The 23,993-nt window shown below is 42.7% G+C and overlaps 2 protein-coding genes across 10 annotated transcripts in view; both read right to left on the bottom strand.

The window, feature by feature from the left end:
* Positions 1–1,803: 1,803 nt before the first annotated feature.
* Positions 1,804–12,712, bottom strand: EXOSC3 (exosome component 3). 2 transcript variants are annotated; one of them, XM_034434733.3, is made up of 4 exons: positions 8,638–12,712; positions 7,919–8,068; positions 5,232–5,383; positions 1,804–4,052 (listed from the first exon to the last, which is right to left on the bottom strand). In XM_034434733.3, exons 1-4 carry the CDS (start codon positions 8,929–8,931, stop codon positions 3,851–3,853), a joined length of 798 nt encoding a protein of 265 aa, XP_034290624.1. In that variant the 5' UTR covers positions 8,932–12,712; the 3' UTR covers positions 1,804–3,850. The 2 variants fall into 2 exon arrangements, with proteins under 2 accessions (XP_034290624.1, XP_087728463.1); XM_087872337.1 differs by lacking the exon at positions 7,919–8,068.
* Positions 12,713–16,596: 3,884 nt separating this feature from the next.
* Positions 16,597–23,993, bottom strand: part of LOC117675760 (uncharacterized) — a 55,431-nt gene continuing 48,034 nt past the window's right edge. The window contains exons 1-6 of one of the 8 annotated variants that reach the window (XM_087872326.1): positions 22,042–22,554; positions 21,192–21,334; positions 19,148–19,357; positions 18,925–19,047; positions 18,562–18,693; positions 16,597–17,252 (exon numbers count right to left, since the gene is read on the bottom strand). In XM_087872326.1, the coding sequence (XP_087728452.1) occupies positions 16,929–17,252; positions 18,562–18,693; positions 18,925–19,047; positions 19,148–19,357; positions 21,192–21,334; positions 22,042–22,426 (1,317 nt within the window). In that variant the 5' untranslated portion in view covers positions 22,427–22,554 and the 3' untranslated portion in view covers positions 16,597–16,928. Of the gene's footprint in view, positions 17,253–18,561; positions 18,694–18,924; positions 19,048–19,147; positions 19,358–21,191; positions 21,377–21,881; positions 23,242–23,993 lie in introns of those variants that run through there. The other 7 variants (XM_087872328.1, XM_087872327.1, XM_034434725.3 and 4 more) reach the window with 7 other exon arrangements.

Here is a 23,993-nt window from a genome sequence, read left to right as displayed (position 1 = left end):
TAAAATCACCCAGTATTTCCAGATTCGGAGAACTGCTTTAGGGGAGACACCGAAGTAAACGTCTCGGTGTTATCACTTCTAAGCTGTATGAAGTCTCACCCACCATTTTAAAAGAATGGCCTCGCTTATCTCTAAGACCACACCTGGAATACTGCAACCAATTTTGGGCACCATAATACAAAAAAGATATTGAGACTTTGGAAAAAGTTCAGAGAAGAGCATCTAAGATGATCAAAGGCCTGGAAACTAAAACATATGAACAACAGCTGCAGGATTTGGGTTTGGCTAGTATAAAGAAAAGAAGAATTAGGAGTGACATGATAGCAGTATTCCAGTACTTGAGGGGCTGCCGCAAAGAAGAGGCGGTCAAATTCTCCAAAGCATCACAAGGCAGAACAAGAAACAATGGATGGAAACCGATCAAGAAGAGAAGCAACCTGGAATTAAGGAGAAACTTACCCAGTGGAAGGCAAGCGCCTTCAGAAATCGTGGGCATTCCATCACTGGAGGTTTTTAAGAAGAGACTGGACAGTCACTTATCTGAAATAGTATAGGGTCTCCTGCTTGAGCAGGAGGCTGGACTAGAAGACCTCCAAGGTTCCTTCCAGCTCATTCATTTTATTCTCTGGCTACTTTGATAAGCTACGCAGGGCACAAAAAGCAAGTGAACCTAAGGCCAGGCCAGGGTTTAACTAAGTTGAATGGACAACACAAGGATTCCTGGAGATTTCACAGATATGTTTGTGATGATGTAGTCCCAGAACACAGAGCACCATCTTATTTTATTCACTTCTTCATTAGATTTATATTCACCATTGTTCACAGACTCACAGCAACATTAACCATGGGCTGCTTCAAAGGTGCTTCTTTCTTTGCATTTCAAATTATTAAATATGTGTACCTCTAAAGGCCATTGCGATTTGGTTTCACAATCTCTGAACAGCCTAACTTTTGCTAAAGCTCTTTCTAATCAGGTAGTCCTTGACTTAATTACCAAAATCGAGTCCCAGATTTCTGTTGCTGAGTGAGACAGTAGTTCCGTGAATTTTTGCCCCCATCTCGTGACCTTTCCTGCCATGGTTGCTAAGTGAATCACTGCAGCCATTACTGAACACGGTTGTTAAGCGATTCTGGCTTCAAGCAGTTTGGCAGTTCAATTGTCATCGGCTCAACATTGACTCAGCCTTCCGTCCTTCTGAGGTCAGTAAAATGAGTACCCAGATTGTTGGGGGCTGACTCTGTAAAATCCTTATAGAGAGCTGCAAAGCATTGTGAAGTGGTATATGTCTAAGTGCTATATATATATATATATATTTGTTTTCTGAGGTTTTCGCGGGTGTTTGTATGTTGGTCTTTGGTTATTCGGTTTTTCTCCCGCGTAAAATTGGAGGTTTCTTGGCAACGTTTTGACGAAGTCTCATTCGTCATCTTCGAGCTGGTGTTCTCGGCTTCGTGCTTCTAGGAGCAATGTGTGTGATCGCAGCTGTTTCTTCCTTTTAACTGCCAGTGGGGGTGTGAACTGATTGGGTGGGAGTTTGGCTGTGTTCTGATTGGGCGGAGGTGTGTTATATATATAAATATAAATATATATATATATATATATATATATATATATATATATAGAGAGAGAGAGAGAGAGAGAGAGAGAGAGAGAGAGAGAGAGAGAGATACACACACACACACACTTAAATATATATTTATAGATCAGTGACTGCATTACCTCTGTAAATGCGATACGCTAAATAAATAATTAAAGCCTGTAAATAATTAAAGCCTGAAAAAAAATACAATGGAAGTGAGATAAGATCAACCTTTGGTTTACTCAAGGCCTGATGACCCACCTAAGCAGCTGACTCATCTGGCTGAGCAAGTCAAAAGGTGAAGAGAGCCAAGGGCTGTTCCAGTCCTCTGAGGAACTTATCCATGTTCTGCAGGCAAACAAAAAATTACCGGAAGTTACTCATCAAATAAGAATTAAATAAGGAGTAGGTTCCATTCCATCCTCTTCATACTTAACTTAGTGTAGAAGGTTAGCACCCACCCCTCTCCTAGAAGAATGAAATATTTTGAGAAATATTAAAAAGGCAGGGTATTATATTGTGAGAAGCTTTTTTAGAGGGAGAAAGCAGCCCCCACCCTTCTTTAATAGCCCACAGCAGAGGTCAGCACTTAAGAGATAAAGAGAAAGACAGCTTTATACATAGGCAAAGCAAATACTGCAGGCAGAAATTCATTCAAGGCAAGGTATTTTGAAATTCCCTACAGCAAGGTCTGAACAAAGGTAGGATTAGCCCTCAGCCACAATAGGAATTGCCCAACAAGCTCCTTCATTGCCTCGCCCTCAGAAATGTCAACCAAACTTAGCTCAGACAAACTTAGCTCCTAGGACTTTGTACTTTGCCTATAGAGTCATCTATGACTCTACTAAGAGTCATTACTTACTACTCTACTAAGGCCCCATGGGAGTCTGACAACAGCCAATGTTCTTACACAGGAACAGGAAGCTCAAGTGCAAAGCCCAAGAGAAGGTATAAAAAAACCCCACTTTCAACTCCCATGTGGTCAGCTGCACCAAAACCACCATCTGATTCTGCTTCATCACTAAATCATCTTTCCAATCAGCCTCCATTTTGTCTCCAGTGCCTTTCTCCTACCTTGGAACTGAACCAGATGGATATTTCTTCCCACATTAGGAATATCCTTTTTCTTATATATTTGCTCTGGAGAGCTCTGTGCTCAGCAGATGTCAAGCAAGCTTTTGCAGATTTCTGAAAGGCCATGTCCATTTCACAAGACAAAAGGCACTGATTTAAGCCACGGATAGCCCAGATCTTCTCAATGGCTGACAAAATACAAACGGATCCCACTTTTAGAAAAAGGAGAGATTCAGCTGCAATGATCCAAACCCAGGATCAATGTCCAATCAAAATCTTGGGAAATAGCATGGCTCCTTTGAAATGCTTAGGTTGCTGCATTGCTACATCTGCCATCAAAGCCCTCCTGCACATAGACAGCATAAAAGCACCAGATTTTAATGCTCCTAGAATAGGAGCATTTCTAAGCTGCTGCCTGATGAGCCCTTAAAGGCTAGCCACTCTTCTAACCTGCCATGTGTAATTAACTTTTTTAAAAAATAGCAAGGAAAACAATTCCACAATTACTTTCAGAATCAATAGAAAATAGTAAAGAACCAACAAAAATAGAAAGGAATCAATATCACAGAGTTACAAAGTAGCAAGAAATCAATAGTGATCGTGCCATAATAAATCAAACTAAAGTTTTCTTTTCCTTAAAATTGCTGCCATTGTTATTTATCTCATTTTGGTTAAAATGTTCCGACCTTTGTTTTGGCCACTCACATAAATAGGTGGATCAAAGTTTTCACTGTAATGTTTGATTATATTTTTATGCTTTAAGAGAAAGCTAAATAAATGTGTAACCGAGAAGTCTAATTCAATGCCAAACGTTAATTTTGCAAATCCAACTCATGATGCTCATGATGCATGTACATACATCTCAGTGAATTAAAAAATTCCTCATGAAAAGGTCTGTACATATTTGCAAATAAAATGAAACGAAGATCAATTTTAAAAATAGCAAGTATTTCCTTTTTTAAATCTTCAACCAATATTTACAAGGCTTTCGTTTAGGAAACTTTACAAAAAGTCCACTACTAACTACAGAACTACAGTACAAGAAACAACAACCAAAAAATACACAGAATTAATAGCTCTAGTTTGTATTTATCTTATACCTATAAAATATTTAAATATGCAGCATTTTCTCTTTCTCTCTCTGGAAATTTATCATGCATCATCATCATCATCATCCTCTCCCCTAAATTAAATTGTTAGTTTTCTAACAATTTTACAATTACACATTTCCTCTGTTCGGCTGTCATGTGCTCACAAGCCTCCAGAACATTTGCTATTATTAAAGTCTGTTGAATTGTTTTGGCTTTTACCCAGATTCTTCCATTCATTCCTAACACTAGCTCAAAAGGATAAAGTTGTCCCAAATCCCATATGATTTCGCAATCTGGAGCCAAGAGTCTGAAATTAAAACAATGGAGAGAGAGGAAGAAAAGAAATCAATACATGACATCAATCCGATCTCAATTATTAATAGATTATTTTCCTTTGAAACCCTAGCCAAATATCCTTGTTAAGAGTCAAGACTGCTTTTAATTTCCCCTTTCTGGGAAAGCAGAATTGTTATAAAATGAGGCCTAAGGTCTGAAGACTGTTGTTCCATGTAAAGATATAAAACAACTTCTCTGAAGCTTTTGGGTGCAAGTTTTCAGTGTGTGTGTGTGTGAGAGAGAGAGGGGGGGGAGATCAAAGTAGCAAAACTCCTGAAAATGCTGATGAGATCTGTGTATTGAAGAGAGCTAGTGCTGATGGTGAATGAAATCCATTAAACATTTTGACAAAAGGAAGAAACCAGAAGTAAAAAAAATCACAAATCTAAATTTACTGTACAACTCAAGACCACAATTGAGCCCAAAATTTATGTTGCTAAGTGAGACATTTGTTTTTTAACTATTATTAAGGTTTTATTTTATTATATAAAATACAAAGAAGATAAGAAAAAATAGGAAATTAAGGGAAGGGAGTGGGGAAAAGGGGGTGAGATACAAGAGAAAAGAGAAAAAGAAAGAAAAGGAGGCTTTTTTTAGTATTTTGAAGGAAAAAAAGAAAAAAAGGTCAAAGAATTGGAAAGAATACAATGAATTTTGTAAATAAAAATGGTGACAGTTCACAAAGATTACTAGGTGTAAATAGAAATACACATTATTTCCATAGCAAGGAAGATAAAGCAGGAATGGTTAAATTGATTCTTTTATTCAAAGAGGAAAATGTGTTTTTATTTGGATATCACTTCTAGAATTTGTGCTTGTGAAGAAAAAAAATGAAACTTTGACCTTGGTTTTGTTGATTAGAAAGATTTGGTGTCATAGGAATGGCTAGTTATATATTAATGTGTAAAAGCAGTAAGTTGAGGTTGGAGTGTGTTTATCTTGTACTGTGCTAAGAAGAGTTGGAAGTCAATGCTAAGTGAGATATTTGTTAAGTGAGTTTTGCCTCATGTTACAACTATCCCTCAATTGTGGTCGTTAAATTGAGGACTACCTCTGTTAACTATTTTTTTTTAAAAAAGAAACCTACACTAGGAAACATGGGAAAGACATAAATTACGTAGTTCCAGAATAAGAATTCCTTGATACCTACTTTCTTATCAGTCCTAGCGAGACCTTGAATAAAAAGCCATCCTGTCCTATGATTCCCATGCCGTTCGCCCGACCGCTGCTGTCTATGCAGACCATCTCGGGTTCCATATCTTTATTGGCTACGATAAACTGGCCATAAATAAGGTCACCCACCTAAAGAAGGAAAGAAAAAACAGCCATTTAACAGTACAGATTTACATTCTGCCTTTTTCATTAGAAGCACAAAGGGACACCCACTTCGGTTGTGTCCTCATCACTCTGCTGATGATGGAGTAAGAAAAAAAAGTCTGTGCAAAGTACCTCAAGTAGGCAACAGAATGGTCCTGAACCTAGGTCTCTCTGGTTCCAGATCAACAACTGAACTACTATCTCACAGTAACAAAATTGCAGTCACTGAAGGATCATCGAGTGTTCTGTCCCCCCACCTCACATAGGCAGACACACGAGCAAAAGATGTCTACCAGTCATTTATTTTTACAAGCCGACCTGAATCCCTTTGGCAAATAAAAATTCTGGCAGCTACTTTCCAAATGCCTGCCAAGTTTCTTATCACCTCTAGAAACAGGAGTCAGCGTATCTGTAGTCTGTTGCTGGGGCAACTAAGAGTTCAAAGAGTAGTCAGAAGTCCAAGCCTTAATTCCGAAAAATATCCCATCCGAAGCTCACAATATGCAGTTTTTGTCCATCACAGAGCCTGCAGAGCAACCCCACCCACTTTTATCCCCTGTGGGGCATGGCTCAGTGACTCAGCAATCTCTGGCCCTTCCCCACCTCTTCCTTTGCTGCACCCGCCTCTCCCTCTGACACTGCTGGGATCAATCCAAGATTGATCTTCATCGCCCCCTATTAGTGGGTGCCCCGACATGCTTTCCTCCTGGCCTTCAGCTGGAACCTGAGGCGTTGCCAGAAAGGAGGGTCCTGGAGAGGGAGGCCTTGTCAGTTCCTCCCCATCACTTTCAGAGTCATCTTCCTCCGTGAGGACAGGCTTGGGAGCCGGAGTCACAACATTGGGGTTAGTTCGGCATGACTCCCTTTGAGGAAAGTGTCCCCCAAAAGGCAACTGGACTTTTTTTCTTGAAGACATTTCGCTTCTCACCGAAGAAGCTTCTTCAGTTCTTGGATGAGAAACGAAACATCTTCAAGAGAAAAACCAAGGAAGTCCAGTTGTTTTTTGAAAAAGCACCTTTGGGACAACCGTGACCTGGATGACTGATAAGCTCCATAGACAATTTAAGGAAAGTGATCTTTTGTATGAGAACAGAAGCATGCACAAAAGAGCATTCACAGTATCTCCATGCAACTCAAGGAGGTTATCATCTTTTGCCCAGTACAGCAATGGTGTTGTTAGTTCTCATTAAACAGGAAAACCAAGCTCATCTGTTGTATGTGTTCATTACACATCAGTCAACTGATTTGTGAAATGTTGTCCTATTATAGCTTGGTATCCTCATCTAATGAACAATACCCCAAAGGGAAAAGAGAAAAGAACCAGAGAGAGAAGCTAATGATTTAATTAATACATGATTATAATTAATATTTAGCCTTCAGTAGATCAATGAGCTGCATTTCCAGTTCGCATTCATACAGCCAGATGTACAATCTGCTTGCTATCTCACATGCCCTTGTTCCCCAAAGGTTTGCCTGCTCTTAAGATAACGTCTTTGACATTTAAGTCATCCTGGTGAACCATAATAATGTGATGGTATTAGAGCCGATCCCACTGCAGCTTCTTAAAATAGCTACATCTTACTGCAAGGAATAAACCCAGGCACATCTGTTTTTATCTGGATTAGAAGTACTGACTGAACACTTTTCTTTCTTTCTTTCTTTCTTTCTTTCTTTCTTTCTTTCTCTTTCTTTCTTTCTTTCTTTCTTTCTTTCTTTCTTTCTTTCTTTCTTTCTTTCTTTCCTTCCTTCCTTCCTTCCTTCCTTCCTTCCTTTTTCTTTCTTTCTTTCTTTCTTTCTTTCTTTCTTTCTTTCTTTCTTTCTTTCTTTCTTTCTTGCAGGCTACTTCTGCTATCTGCCGGCTGCCAGAGAATCTCACCAGGCTCAAGGATGACTCAGCGTTCCATCCTTCCCAGGTTGGTAAAATGAGGACCCGGATTGTTGGGGGCAATAGGCTGACTCTGTAAACCACTTAGGGAGGGCTGTAAAGCAATATATAAGACTATATGCTATTACTATTGCTAAACTGCCAAAATGAGGCCACCATTTTGGCATTATCGTTGGCTGGAAAGAAATCACTTTCAGGCAGGGGTGAAATGCTACAGGTTCGCTCTGGTTTGGGCGAACCATTTGGGATAAAAACTACAGGTTCAAGCAAACCAGTAATAAAAAAAACTACCGGTTCCTCCGAACCAGTATTTCCAACAATCAGCTGTGCTGCATGGTTTAGCTAAATCAAGCGGCACAGCTGATCCCCGCCCCCTCACTGTTCTACTTACCCAAGCCTCCTTTTGGCGTGTATTGCGCATGCACACACAGCGAACCAGTAGCAAACCAGTTCGGATTTCACCACTGCTTTCAGGGCAAACCACAAGATCAAATCATGAAGCCAGATCAAACATGTTGACATTGAACACCAAACTCTAAAGTCATAGCTCAAATTCCACCCAGGTCTGCTCAGAAATGTCCCTGGGTACAAAAGGATGGTTTTCCTGCTCCTCACGGTGCTTGAGTGTTCCTCACCTGCACGTTTGGCCTGTTCCTCTTGGTCGCTCCTTCAAATGCCAAGTAAGAGAGAGAGGCATGATCGCTGCCTCCAACATCCAGTTTGAATATGTCCCCAGCTTTGGCTGTCACTATGCCAATCACATGATCTCCCTTCACTGGGACATACTGGCAATAAGAAAAAAATTGATTTTTTTTTCTTTTGGACAGAAAACAAAGCAGTGGTATCATGCAGACATCTCCTCCACTGCAATCCACCACGAATATAGTGTTTTTTTCTTGCAAAATGCCACTGTGCATAAAAACAGCATTCCTGCCCCAAATATTTATATTTATTATGTAACATATACTATATATATATATATATATATATATATATATATATATATATATATATATATTTGCTTATATAAGAAAATTTTATCATTGTTATATATTTTATATAAATAACATTTTATATAATCATATATAATTTAATATGATTGCATTATGTATCATTATACTTTAATATAATGAATTAATTTAATTTATTCATTAACACTGAAAGCATATAGACAAATTCCTTGTGTGTCCAATCACACTTGGCCAATAAAGAATTCTATTCTATTAACATAAAATTACAGTGTATACTATTTTATTATATCTTCTTGCGTTGTTTTATAACCACGCACACATTTGCAGACACTGGGGCCACAAGCAGAGCCAGTCCCCGAAGTGCGCACGCGCAGCCCCCTTACCCGCTTCTGTTGTGAGTCCACCCAATAGGTTCCCCCGGAACTACTTCCGCTCCCACTTCCGGTCTGGGCGGAATGGCCACGGTATCGCAGTAGGCCGCATTTGGTGACTAGCAGGCCGTCGGCGCCGCGTCTCAACCCCGGTCCGCAAACCAGCCGCCCCTTCTGCGACCCGCTCGTGGTCAGACGCAGCCGCTCGCCCTCCGCTTCGCCATGGCTGGCCAAGATTAACGCTTCCCCCGGCATTACCACCTGCCCTACCCGCGTCTCGGCCAAGCAAGCGGCGGCGCCCGCCATAATTTCAGAAAACGGGCCTTCGATTTACCGCCTTGTACCTGCGCAGAAGGAACATCCCCGCCGCTAGGCGATTTACCAAGCGCTCAAGGTTGGACCCTTGCGCATGCGCAAATGAAGCCCTGCATCTTTCGGTTTGCAAAAAAAAAAAAAAACCAATTTCTAGAGTGATGCTAGATTTGGTGTCCTCTTGCTTTTATCTGGTTGGAGAGATTAAGCAACCATTCGGAGAGGGTTGTTTATCCCTTCAAAGAGTGCAAACATCAGCAGACGTGTATTAAGATAATTTCTAAATTCAACTCTGACCAGACAATTCCTTTTGTGCCTGACATTTGTGAGCTGGGGCATCTCTGAGCAAATAAGCACCAGTAAAAAACAGAGAAAAAAAGAGACAAGATAATGGGTGAAGGGCAAATGATTAGCATCCCTAAACTTGTGCAAAGTAACCACTTTCAACTCTTAAAACCCATGCAGTTTTCTTGGAAAGAATTGTGACGTTGGCACGCAACATCATCAACAGTAGCAAAGTTTGGAGCCATTCCTCAAAGAGACTTTATCAACTTCCAGCACTAATCTGAATAACAATGTTTGCTCAGGCTGTTTGGTGTCTGATCAACATCTTCAAAATGTGGGGGAAATGTTTGGAATTTAATGAAATAGTGGATATTGTTTTGAGTACTGAAGTGCAGTGGATGCTTAACTTCATATCAATTCACTCTTGAGTGATTCGATTACATCCTTATCTGATTTTGAAAACAAAACATGGATTGCACCTTGTTAATAGCTGAAAGATGTGAGCCAACATGCAAAATTGAGGGGTGGGGGGGAATCCCACAAGACACTAGCTGGACTTAAAAACAGATTGAAGTTTCTACAGATTGGTTGTACCGGTACCAACTTTGCACATCAAAAGAAGAAAGTGTTTACAAAATACCTCAGTTTATAAGTGTTACTTTCTCTTGCTGGGTACAATTATCAATTAGATACAAAGTGAAACCGTGTCAAAGATGAATTCCTATTGGAAACAAAGCTATTAATACCAATGTATGAAAGTGAAAATATTCTTTGGCTCAGGGGGAAAAGGGGCCAAAATCATACAGAGATCAGTTTTATACCATGTTGGTTGACTAACAGACACAAAGAAAGATGGACCAACTACATCAATTTATCCAGAAGACTAAAAACTCCTAAAAACAACATCAGATAAAGCTTTTCTTACGCTGAATGACATATACACCAAGCCATTCTTACATTTTCAACACTTGTAAGCCTATCAATCAGCAAATTTACAAATAGTGATCAATCTTGGTACTCATATACCATACTTGCCCTGGGACTTACATCTTCCTGCAAACATTTTGGAATTTAAAAAATACATATTTTACAGCTCAGCTGTAAAATATATATTTTATATATTTTCCTTGAAGTCTTCTCAAGGAAGCTGACACAGGGTAAACGACCTATACTGGTTAAACTACACTTGATGGTCCAGATTTCCAGTTTATGCCATTTTAACTGTATCAGTTTTAAGGCACGTTTTGCAAATAATATCTTTATAACTGCAGGTTCTCTAATTTAGCAGATTAGAGCAAGAGGGTGAAATGATGAGTGAGTTCCTGGATTATTAAACTTTAGCGACCCCGTCTGGCTGACAGTGGCATACCAATATATGAGAAAATCATAAAATGTGGAATACTACTCCGAAGAAAGAGGATATTTTAAGATGAAGTTTGATTTTCTAAAGCAATATCAACACTACTCAAAGTTGACTTTTATTGACTTCAGTATTTTATCTTCAGCTTTTCAGTCATTCATCCAAGAGCCTTGGTAGTACTAGGGTTTAAGGCACCCTGTTATTAAGCTGCTTAAGACCAGCTGCCTGCAATTACTGCAGGGTTCGAATCTCGCCAAGGCTCAAGGTTGACTCAGCCTTCCATCCTTTCTAAGGTAGGTGAAATGAGGACCCAGTTTGTGGGGGCAATAAGCTGACTTTGTATAAATATACAAAAGGATGAAGGCTATTGCTGAGCACATTGTAAGCCGCCCTGAGTCTTCGGAGAAGGGCGGCATATAAATCAAATTAAAAAAAAAAAAAAATTAAATTTTTATACTGCCCCTCTCTCACAGGACTCGGGGCGGTGAACAGCCAGGATTAAAAAACATACAATATAAACATTAAAATACTTTAAAACATAATTAAATCTATATTGGTTTCCCCCAATTTAAAACCCCTTACCCATAAAATTAACCAATTAAAAATTTTAAGCCAGCCCGGCTTGCTGAAATAAAAATGTCTTCAGAGCCCGGTGAAAGGTCCGGGGGTCCGGGATCAGTCATATCCTTGGGGGTAGCTCATTCCAGAGGGTGGGTGCCCCCACAGAGAAGGCTCTTCCCCTGGGGGTCGCCAGCCGACATTGCCTGACCAACGGCACCCTGAGGAGACCCTCTCTGTGGGAGCGTATTGGCCGGTGGGAGGTTATCGGTGGCAGAAGGTGGTCTCGTAAGTAACCAGGCCCCAAGCCATGGAGCGCTTTGAAGATGAGAACCAATACCTTGAAGCACACCCGGAAGACCACCGGAAGCCAATGCAGCTCGCGCAAGAGAGGTGTTATGTGGGAGCGCCATGTCGCCCCCATAAGTACCCGCGCGGCTGCATTCTGCACCAGCTGGAGCCTCCGAGTGCTCCTCAAGGGGAGCCCCATGTAGAGAGCATTGCAGTAGTCCAGGCGGGAAGTGACGGGGGCATGAGTGACCGTGCATAAGGAGTCCCGATCCAGAAAGGGGCGCAACTGGCGTATCAGGCGAACCTGATAGAAAGCCCCCCTGGCCACGGCCGTCATATGCTCTTCTAAAGACAGCCATGCATCCAGGAGGACACCCAAGTTACACGTCCTCTTCGTGAGGGCCAATGTCTCACCCCCAATAGCCAGCGATGGCACCAGCTGGCTATATCGGGACGCCGGCAACCACAGCCACTCAGTCTTGGAGGGGTTGAGTCGGAGCCTGTTCCTCCCCATCCAGACCCGCACAGCCTCCAGGCACCGGGACATCACTTCAAGGGCATCATTGGGGTGCTCTGGGGTGGAGATGTACAGCTGGGTGTCGTCAGCGTACAGATGGCACTGCATCCCAAAACCACAGATGATCTCACCCAGTGGCTTCACATAAATGTTGAACAGGAGAGGTGAGAGGACCGACCCTTGCAGCACCCCACAGACCAGGTGCCTTGAGGTCAACCTCTGCCCTCCAGCCAACACGGACTGCGACCGGTCGGAGAGATAGGAGGAGAACCACCGTAAAACAGTGCCTCCCGCTCCCAACCCCTCCAACCGGCACAGCATGATACCATGGTCGATGGTATCAAAAGTCGCTGAGAGGTCTAATAGGACCAGAACAGAGGAGCAACCCCTGTCCCAAGCCCTCCAGAGATCATCAACCAACGCGACCAATGCCGTTTCCATGTTGTACCCGGGCCTGAAGCCGGACTGGAACGGATCTAGATGGACGGTTTCATCCAGGAACTGCAGGAGCTGTCGCGCCACCACACTCTCAACAACCTTCGCCGGAAAGCAAAGGTTGGAAACGACGATAGTTTGCCAAAACGGCTGGGTCCAGAGAGGGCTTCTTGAGGAGGGGCCTCACCACCGCCTCTTTCAAGGCAGGAGGCAAGAAACCCTCATTCAAGGAAGCGTTTATAATCCTCTGGAGCCAGCCTCGTGTAACCTCCCGGGTAGCCAGCACCAACCAGGAGGGACACGGGTCCAATAAACATATGGTTGCGTTCAACCTCCCCAGCATCCTGTCCACGTCCTCGGGGGTCACAGGGTCGAACTCATCCCAGATAACATTCTCAAGACACACCTCGGACAACCCGCCTGAACCCACCCAGTCAGAGTCCAAGCCTTCCCGAATTTGAGCAACTTTATCGTGCAGATAATGCGCAAAATCCTCAGCACGCCCTTGCAAGGGATCTTCCCGCACTCCCAGATGGAGAAGGGAGCGGGTCACCCTAAACAAGGCGGCTGGATAATTATCTGCCGACGCGATAAGAGCAGAAAAGTAGTTACACTTCACCGCTTTTATCGCCACTAAGTAGGTCTTGATATAAGACCTCACTAGTGTACAGTCAGATTCGGAACAACTAGCCCTTCAACTACTCTCTAGGCGTCTTTTCTGGCGCTTCATCTCCCTCAGCTCCTCGGAGAACCAAGGAGCTGGGCAGATTCGACGCCGGGTCAGAGGCCGCAAAGGCATGACCCGATCTAAAGCACCAGCGGCCGCCCTATCCCAGGTGGCCACCAGGTCTTCCGTTGAGTCGTGAGCCACAGTCTCAGGAAATGGCCCAAGCTCCATTTGGAACTTATCAGCATCCATCAGGTGCCTGGGCGGAGCCATCTAATCGGTTCCGCCTCCCTGCGGTAGGGTGTAGTGGTCAGAAAGTCAAGTCTAAGGAGAGAATGGTCTGACCATGACAAGGGTTCAATGACTATATCCCCTGTATCTAGGCCATTCAACCACTGACCAGAGACGAAAACCAAGTCCAGCATGTTTCCTCCTGTGTGAGTGGGGCCCTGAATTAACTGGGTCAGGTCCATGGCCGTCATGGAAGCATGAACTTCCGAGCCACCTCAGACGTTTCATCGATGGATGGCAGGTTGAAATCCCCCATGACTAAAAGCCTGGGGGTATCAACCGCCACCCCAGCTAGAACGTTGAGTAGCTCGGGCAGGGCCGCTGCCACGCAGCAAGGAGCCAGGTACGCAATCAGCAGCCCATCTGCCTCCAATGGCTCCACTTCACAAGGAGAGACTCACAACCGGCTATCTTGAGGTACAGTGGCCTCCCTAAGACCTTCCTTTACAATAACCGCCACCCCCCCCACCCCTACCCTGGGCTCTCGGCTGATGAAATGCGCGGAAACCCGGTGAGCACATTTCTACAAGGGGGACCCCCCCCCTCCTGGCCCAATCAGGTCTCTGTAATACCCTCTAGGTCCGCTCCCCACTCCTGAATCAGCTCACAAATGAGGGGGGCTTTATTAACCACGGACCTGGCGTTGCACAGCATCAGCCTAAGACCCAAGCTCTGAGGTTCTGGACAACCCAGGGAACGAGAAGAGCGTTGGGAGCCGGAGCACGTTACCGCTTGGAGACAGCAGGTGCGTGCCCCCACAACATGATATGGCCCCCTGCTCCTACCATACCTGCCCCTCCCACCCACAGTCCTGATGACATCGCCTTCTTCCCTACCAACACCAACCCCCTCAAATCCCCGCTCCGCACCTCCCCTGACGCGACCCTGTGCCGGGCCTGCCCCCCCACTAACAAATCACCCTCCCTATCCTTCGCCAAACAACCCTCCCCCTCCCAAAACCCCTTAAAAGGTTGGCTAATGACAATTTTTAAAAAACTCTCAGCCCCCTCTTCACCGCATGCCTTTTGTGTACAGCTATTCAGTTTCTCTATGCTTTGTTTTTCAAGCAGTGTTTTCTCAAGGCTAGAGACAATTCCAAGTTATATACTTGGAATTATAATGTTAAAAATGGAGAGTGCAAACTGATCATTATTTTTATTTATTAAATTTTTACGCCACCCATCTCCCTTACAAGGCGATTCATGGTTTATGCTTCACCTCCAACAATTATAATAGTCTCATTTTGATTATGGAAAACAGAATAAAGCTATTGCTGCAATATGCTATACAAACCAGAAATGACCATCTTGTGAACTGCAACCAAACCTTTGCAAAGCTATCATTAAAGGCTATCATTAAAGTGATTACCAAGTTTTAATGAAACGAAAAATCCCACAAAGAGTGTTTACAAATATCTGCTGATACATTAATATGATACATACATTTTAAAGACTGAATAGAAAAGGCAATTGGAAATTTCCACTTTATCCAAGCAATGAGAAATTCTACTGGAAACATTTGATAAACCTTAGGCTACATTTTATTCAACACAAAACATGTTTAACTTACTAGACTCTGCTGCATTTGTACAGAAAATAGACAAAGTTTGTTTATTTATTTATTTATTTATTTATTAATTATTTCAATTTGTATACCGCCCTACTCCCGAAGGACTCAGGGCGGTGAACAGCCATAGAATAAAACATATGAGTACAAAATTTAAAATAAAGTAAAACGAATTAAATAATTTGGCTGAAAATTTAAAACCCCAATAATTTAAGACCAAATTTTAAATTTCCATTTAAAAAGGGGAAAAACTTAGGTCAGGCCAGCTTGATGAAATAAGAACGTCTTGAGCGCGCGACGGAAGGTACGCAGATCCGGGATCCTCCGTATTTCCGAGGGGAGCTCGTTCCAGACAGTAGGTGCCCCCACAGAGAAGGCTCTCCCCCTGGAGATATAAGTTACTGTTGATATTCTCAATGAGAATACAGTATGACTTCGATCAAGTATATATTTTTGGAATATGCTAAAATGTATTATTGGAAGAATATTAAGGTAAGAATAATGCGGTGGGTGGGGGGGCGCGGGGGGGCAGAACCAGTTTGGTGATATCATATCGTCACTGCTACCGGCTCGGGAGAACTGGGCCGAACTGGGAGGAACCCACCACTGCTTTATACACATAATTATAATCAAAGTGATATAACAGAGGGGGAAACTGAGCTACTTTTCAAACACTGCTGATCCATTAGAATAATCAAAAGTTCATTACAATGTCTTATTTCTAAATACAACAGCATCAGTCTAAAAAAGAATTTCTGTATATTTAAGAATAATTTTTTGACCTCCAAAAATTTACTATTTTAAAAAAGTAATTATCTGCAATATTCCTTCAAATAATGATGGCACAGGGCTACTACTTTTAATGACAATTGGCTTGGAAGTTTGAATAAGTCTGCTACTGAATACTTTACCTGGCAACATTTTTTTTTAGAAAGTGTGTTGCTACATTCATATAACACCCTTATCCTGGTTTAGGAATTAATTCACTTTCTGGGTTTGCACTAAACCATAATGAAGTGGACTATGTTCAAACATAGCCACCTAATCACAGAAAAAACTCAGCATTTTGTGTGAATGTAAGTCTTAGATTTGTACCATGTCTAATTTTACACACACATACGTATATAGCTAGACGTTAATACTGTTTTGGAGACACTTTATATGCACTGTACCTCTGAATGTGGCCTCTGTTTAGAATATACATACACCTCATATACAGAGCCACAAGCTGATATAATGTGTCTCCAAATCAGTGTCATGCATCTATAACATTGTGGATGGTTCTATACCGGGGTGAAATGCTCCCGATTCGGACCGGATCACCTGATCTGGTAGCGATGGCGGCGGGTGGTTCGGAGAACCGGTAGCAAAAATCCCTGCCCCCCCCCATGCCCAGCTGAGCCTCTTTGGGTGAAAAAATGCTTTTAAAAGTAAAAAAAAAAAAGCCTCTGATGATCGTGCAGCTCAGCTGGGATCGTCAGAGGCTTTTAAAAGCATTTTTTAAAATATATAAAAAAAATTGGCCACGCCCACCCAGTCACATTACCCCTCCCCCACCAAGCCACGCCCACAGAACCTGTAGTAACAAATTTTACATTTCACCACTGTTCTATATGCATACAAAATGTCTTGTGTCAACTATGTCCATCATGGCGGTTAGAATAATTCATTCCCAAATCACCCATAAGTGTGATTGTGCAAGAATCTTACTGCTTATTTGTTTGCAATCAATTGTATAACTGATTTCCAGTTGTAGATAGACACCATTCCTTCCATTCACTCCAACAGATAAAAGCATAAAAACAAAAGCTTCAAGAACACAGCAGGATTTGAAGAGGCACATCGTACACGTACTTTCCCAAGACATCTTACCATCTGATGATCAGTCTTATCCATATAACATCCCAGTGCAACTATGCTGGAAAAGTGTCACTATCACACACACAAGATTTTCATCCTTTCTTAAACAAAGCTTTTTGAAGACAGCAGGATCTTCTTCCAAGTATACATGAATTGTGGAATTACTCCGAATTCCCATCCTGAGTAGATCTGTCTTTCTCAGCCTGAGTGTCACCTTCAGCTTGTACATCATTTTCCTTCTCAGTTGCTATGTCTTGTTCCAATTGGTCTTCACCTTTGTCATTCAAGACTTTGGGACTTAAATCTTCATCTGCAGCAGTTTCCAACAAAGCTTCCCGGAGCTTTAAACTAGGACTTACATGGCGTAGTTCTCCATCCAACTCATTTATCACAACATTTAAGTCATCTTGATCCACTCTGTTTTCTAACATCTCTTGCATTTCAGATTCTTCTGGCATGTGTTCAATCTTTTCTTCGGTTGTCATCTATGATTGAAAATTAATTTCATCTACATGAGTACATTATTAAAATCCCTTTTTAAAACCCAATATTAATCTAGGAGTCAGGGTTCCGACTGATTTCCTAATTAAGGAATTCCCTAATTAAGCCAAAATTAAAAAATCCACTTATTTATTAGGAGCTTCATGTCGGCACATTCCAAGTGAAGCCAACTCTGACCTCACTTAATTCATGCCCTGGCTCTGACCCTGTTTCCCCCTCCCCCCAAGGTGTATCATAGTCACATTCCCCAATGAAGCAATTTCTCAGGTTGTAGAGTCCCTCCCTCTGGCCACTGTGGGTATCTACAGTGAAGATGGCCTTGACATGGAGATGGCTGGAATGTGCTTTTGTTTTGACTGAAGTGCGATCCCCTCGCTGCAGCTACGAGGCTCAGTTCCCCATCCCCCTGCCTATGGCAACTCGAGAGCAGGTCAGGAATGCTTCACAAGTTGACACTAGATTTTCAAGATTCTCTTATATTACCTTACTAGGAAAAAATATCATTCCAGAAATCCAAGTGGTTTTTGTTTCCTGTCTGACAGCCTTGAAGGAATTCACAACAATCTAGAAAGCCTCCAAAGCAATTGTCCAGCTCAACTGACACTCCGTATAATCAAGGCAGGATTGCTATGAGTCTCTTTCTCGTGCTTTTTTCCTACTTTGAAAAATAAATATTATCTATAATAGTCCTTCATGTTCTCAGAGACTGCTAGATATTCCATCACCCTAGTCTTAAACAAGACTGATTTCAATTCTTCAAAATAAGAACAAGAACTAAGCTTGCACAAAAACTAAGTTGCAGATTCTGTACAGATTTTTAGACCTGAATGGATTTATCCAAGGCAAAGAAGCAACTATGATCTTCCTGAATGAAATGCACCATGTTATCTTATCTGGTGTCCTTAACCTCTTCCAGTTCTCTGAACATGTGAAGAACCTCAAAATAAAGGGTCTGGGGCAGTGATGGTTAACCTTTTTCGGACCGAGTGCCCAAAGTGCGCGTGCAAATGCACGCACGTGTCCCCGAACCCCAAAATGCAATGCGCGCATGGCCCCTGTGCATGCACCCCTGTGCATGCACCCCTGTGCATGCATGGCGGAGCTGAACTGGGGCAATGGCTCACGTGCCCACAGAGAGGGTGCTGCGTGCCACCTTTGGCATGCATGCTGTAGGTTTGCCATCACGAGTCTGGGGTGACTTCCAGTAGGTAAACATAATTTTAATGCAAAGTAAGCCCTGGTTTTGCTGTTAATAATAGTATGTCAAGTGCATTTGTTAAAGTAGGTACTCACTTCATCTGCCTTCTTATCAGCCACCTCTTCTCTCAAAGGTTGGTGTGATGCTCCATCTATTTCCATTAATTTTTCAGGAGTATCTTCTGTTTGCTCTTGGAAACTCTGAGTATCTTCTGTTTGCTCTTTATCCTTTATAGAATAAAACTGCATTCAGTTTACTTCAGCTACCAACCATCTAGCCATCTAACCATTTTAGCATCCATCCATCTGCCATCCATCCATTCGCACTCTAGGAACAGACACTTTTTTTAATATGCATTTTTTTACAACTGCTCCAACAATTTTTCTCATTACACCAATGAGCCAAATATGGCCCATTGTATTTTAGTGTACTCTAGTGTAAAATTAAGAGACCCAGACCTTCTGCTGCTCTTCAAATTTTTGAGCCATCAGAAGTTCTTCTGCCTTCAGCTTTTCTGTACTCTCCAATTCTGCCAGAAGTTCTTCATAATGAAGTTCTAGGTGGTCCTTTTCGGACTTTTTCTAGAAGGGATAGGAAAATTGGGAGGAAATACAATTTGATTCAATCATTGCTGAGACAAGCTTTCTTCAACTTTGGTTGTTTTTTTTTTTAATGTATCACCTTTTCTTCTTTCTTTCTATTTTCATTATAGTTGTAAATCCAGGAGGCCAGGAAACAGATGGGGTCTGTTGGCCGGCAATCCGCTACCTCTGCAAGTCCTTCAGCCAAACACATTCCGAGGTTTTCCTTGAAATATTTGGCATCCATTCTCATCATTTGCCTTTCACTTTGCATTGATCCAAGGGACTGGATGAATTTGTACCAAGTTCTCTGTTTACAGGAAACAAAATAAAACAAACAAAATAAATTGCAGCAGGGCAGCCCTTAGAATGAATCTAGGTCCTAATTAAATGTCTTTACTTGTTCTTACAGAGAAGACGTTATGCTAGATACTGTTTTCAAAAAATAGTATTTCTTTTTGTACCTCTCATAAATAATAATAATCATCTAGACCCGTACCAGTCGGGCTTCAGGCAGGGGTACAGCACTGAAACGGCATTGGTCGCGTTGGTGGATGATCTCTGGAGGGCTCGGGACAGGGGTTGCTCCTCTGTCCTAGTCCTATTAGACCTCTCGGCGGCTTTTGATACCATCGACCATGGTATCATGCTGCAGCGGTTGAGGGGGTTAGGAATAGGGGGCACTGTTTTGCGGTGGTTCTCCTCCTTCCTCTCCGACCGCTCGCAGTTTGTGTTGGCAGGGGGACAGAGGTCGACCTCGAGGCATCTCGCATGGGGAGTGCCGCAAGGGTCGGTCCTCTCGCCTCTCCTGTTCAACATTTATGTGAAGCCGCTGGGCGAGATCATCCGTGGTTTTGGGGTGAAGTGTCATCTGTACGCTGATGATACTCAGCTGTACATCTCCACCCCAGACCACCCCAACGATGCCCTTGATGTGATGTCCCGCTGCCTGGAGGCCGTGCGGGCCTGGATGGGGAGGAACAGGCTCAGACTCAACCCCTCCAAGACCGAGTGGCTGTGGCTTCCGGCGCCCCGATATAGTCAGCAGGTGCCATCGCTGACTATTGGGGGTGAATCTTTGCCCCCCACAGAGAGGGCTCGCAATCTGGGTGTCCTCCTGGACGCACGGCTGTCTTTAGAAGAGCACATGACGGCCGTGGCCAGGGGGGCCTTTTATCAGGTTCGCCTGATTCGCCAGTTGCAGCCCTTTCTGGATCGGGACGCCTTGCGCACGGTCACTCACGCCCTTGTCACCTCCCGGTTGGACTATTGTAATGCTCTCTACATGGGGCTCCCCTTGAAGAGCACTCGGAGGCTCCAACTGGTCCAGAATGCGGCCGCGCGGGTGGTTATGGGTGCAACCCGTTGCGCCCACGTGACACCCCTCCTGCGCGAGCTGCACTGGCTCCCAGTGGTCTTCCGGGTGCGATTCAAGGTGTTGGTTACCACCTTTAAAGCGCTCCATGGCATAGGACCCGGGTACCTTCGAGACCGTCTTCTGCCACCAATAGCCTCCCACCGACCAGTCCGCTCCCACAGAGAGGGTCTCCTCCGGGTGCCATCAGCCAAGTTATGTCGGCTGGCGACACCCAGGGGGAGGGCCTTCTCTGTGGGAGCTCCAGCCCTGTGGAATGAACTGCCCCCCGAAATACGAAAGATTTCCGACCTCCGGGTGTTTCGTTGCGCTCTGAAGACCCTGTTGTTCCGCCAGGCAGGGTTACTAACATAACGTTTTAAATTGGGGTATTTTAAATTTCTGGGATTTTAATTGGAGCCTAATTATTTAATGATTTTAAATTTTAAATTGTTGTCGTGTTTTTTGTGTTTTTAAATAGGCTGTACACCGCCCTGAGTCCTTCGGGAGAAGGGCGGTATAGAAATAAAATTATTATTATTATTATTATTATTATTATTATTATTATTATTATTATTATTATTATCTAAACTAATAGACCTATGCTCAGTTAATAGAAGGATCAAAATTTACTAGAAGAATAACAGAATTGGAAGGGACATTGGAGGTCTTCTAGTCCAACCCCTATACAATTCTGAACAAATGGGTGTCCATCTCTTCTTAAAACCTCCAGTATTGGAGAACCCACAACTTCTGAAGGCAAGCCATTCCATTAGTTAATTGTTCTCACTGTCAGGAAGTTTCTCCTTAATTCCAGGTTGCTTCTCTCCTTGATTAGTTTCCATCCATTGTTTCTTGTCTTGCCTTCAGGTGCTTTGGAAAATAGGCTGACCCACTCTTCTTTAAGGCAGCCCCTCAAATATTGGAACACTGCTATCATGTCACCCAGAGTGATGGACAAAGAAATCCATTAATCTTGCAAAAAAAAAGGTATAAAAGAAAACAAGAGGATTTGACTGCAAATACAATGAACTGTAATATTGATAGCTGCTTTGTTGCTGTTTTATTTCATATGCTATCTATTCAATTCGTAATTTCTGCTGGCTTTTGTTATTGCTGTAATGCATGTCATTTTTTTAATATGGGCAGCTGGCCCATAGAATTGTAGAGTTGGACACAACTGAATGGATATATCATCATCATCATCATCATCATCATCATCAATCATCATCTTTTGTTGGAAAGGAACTATGAAAGGGCATGTAGCCTTTCCGGACACACTATAATCTAGAAATATATTTGCAACCCAGATAAAATTTCTCAGCAAGAAAAAAAAAGACCTCCCAAACTTCTCAGGGTCCCATATAACAATGATGACAAATACCAGGTCAGCTTTTTGATCACAGGAATCTAACACCCAAATGAATATTCTCCTTTTCGGAACCTTTTAGAACTCAGAATTCATTCGGAAGGAACGAACCTACTCAAGATTTAAAAATTTGCATCCTGTGCGCTCTCATTCCTCCGAGCAGAAAGAAACTCGTACTCCGCTCGGTTCAACCCTTTGCTCGCTTTCTGCAACGTCTGAAAAAGATCAGACTGGGAATGAAACCTGCCTTCCTTGCAACCCTCGTTTATACCTTTAACCGTATTGCAATCTCCACCTGGAGGGGTTTTTTCGCTCCTTGCGCGCGATCTTGGCGTTCCTTCGTCGCCTGGCAACCGAACACCTTGTTGGCATCCGACTCGTGACTCTGCGGAGTCTTCTGTTGCGTGAATCCGGGGTGGAGGGAAAATCTCATTGGCTGCTGAGTCCCATTGAGGAAAAGAAAGAGAGAAAGAGATATAGTTTTGCTTACGAAACTGAACAAAGGAAAACAAAAGTCGTGCCTTAAAAACTCCGGCATAAAAGCGCTGCAAAGAATGGAGAAAAAATAGCTTCCAAACAAGAAGCTTAAATGCAATTCGTTGTTTTCCGTGGTGTAATGCTTGTTTCCTGCTGAACATCGCAACCATAAGTTGCATTTAAAAAAAAAAATTACTTTTTCCTGGGAACTCAGATAAGGCTACTATGCGTGAAGGCGAGATCACCCGTTTTTCAAGGGAGTTCCCTTTCTAAAAGGCCCTCCTACCAAAGCCTGGTGAATTAGGAGATCTAATTCTAATTAGGAGATCTGCATAAGCGCACCAGCGTGCCTACCATCCCTAATGTTTTCTTTTATTCGTATCCTTTTCATGTATTTATAATTATGTTTACACTTGTATTTGTCATAAAATACATGCTTGACGAAAATATAATTAATTAATTAATTAGGAGATCTAATTAGGGAGCGTGCATAAGGGCACTATCATGCCTACTGTCCCTGTCCTACTGTCCCCATTTACTTGTACTCATTCCTTGTTCATGTCCATGTCCATGTTTATACCTATACCTGTTACCTAGTACATGTTTGACAAATTAAATAATAAATAAATAAATAAAATCTTCAGATGCCAGGAAAAATACCCATCTGGTCTGTTCCACTGGGGCTTCCAGACCTTTTACCTTCTGCCAACCAAGAACCTCTAGGACCATCAGGGCATGCCCCGCAGAGATCTCAGGGAAAGGAGTAGGTGGTGTGGAAAGACAACATCATAATCTGATAAACAAAGAATATTGCTAACATCATCATTATCCATAAAAGAAGCCGGCAATTTTTCTTTTCATCACAAGTAGCCTTTAAAAACAATACTACCCCTCGATCTGTACAAAGATCCCATTTGAGATTAATATAAAGTAAAGGTTTCCCTCGCACATATGTGCTAGTCATTCCTGACTCTAGGGGGCAGTGCTCATCTCCGTTTCAAAGCCGAAGAGCCAGTGCTGTTCAAAGACGTCTCGGTGGTCATGTGGCCGGCATGACTAAACGCCAAAGGTACATGGAACACTGTTACCTTCCCACCAAAGGTGGTCCCTATTTTTCTACTTGAATTTTTTACATGTTTTCAAACTCCTAGGTTGGCAGAAGCTAGGACAAGTAATGGGAGCTCACCCCATTATGTGACAGTAGGGATTTGAACCACTGAACTGCTGACCTTTCGATCAACAAGCTCAGTGTCTTAGCCACTAAGCCACTGTGTCCCTTTTTGAGATTAATATAGCATAAATGTAATATAAACACATACATAGGAGCCTTGGCGGAGCAGTGGACTAAAGCGCTGTTAAATAGCACTTAGCTGCCAGCTGCCTGCAATTACTGCGAATTCAAATCTCACCAGGCTCAAGGTTGACTCATCCTTCCATCCTTTTGAGGTAGGTAAAATGAGGACCCGGATTGTGGGGGCAATAAGCTGACTTTGTATAAAAAAGAACACCGCTTGGGGGGTGGGGGCGAAAGCCCTACTAAGCAGGTATATATAAAAGTATGAAGGCTATTGCTTAACACATTGTAAGCCGCCCTGAGTCTCCGGAGAAGGGCGGCATATAAATCGAACCAATAAATAAATAAATACATATAACCCCCCTTGCCGGCACGAGGCATAAAAACTGGTCAAAATCAGCTATAATGAGTCTAGGGAGTTGCAGTATTGCTGAGTTGCTAAGATCTTGCAT

This window comes from Pantherophis guttatus, chromosome 6 (genome assembly GCF_059756535.1).
Source record: "Pantherophis guttatus breed Tessera chromosome 6, ASM5975653v1, whole genome shotgun sequence".
Lineage (NCBI taxonomy): Eukaryota > Metazoa > Chordata > Lepidosauria > Squamata > Colubridae > Pantherophis > Pantherophis guttatus.
Note: the sequence above shows the minus strand (reverse complement) of the source record. Positions and strands in the feature narration are given on the sequence as shown.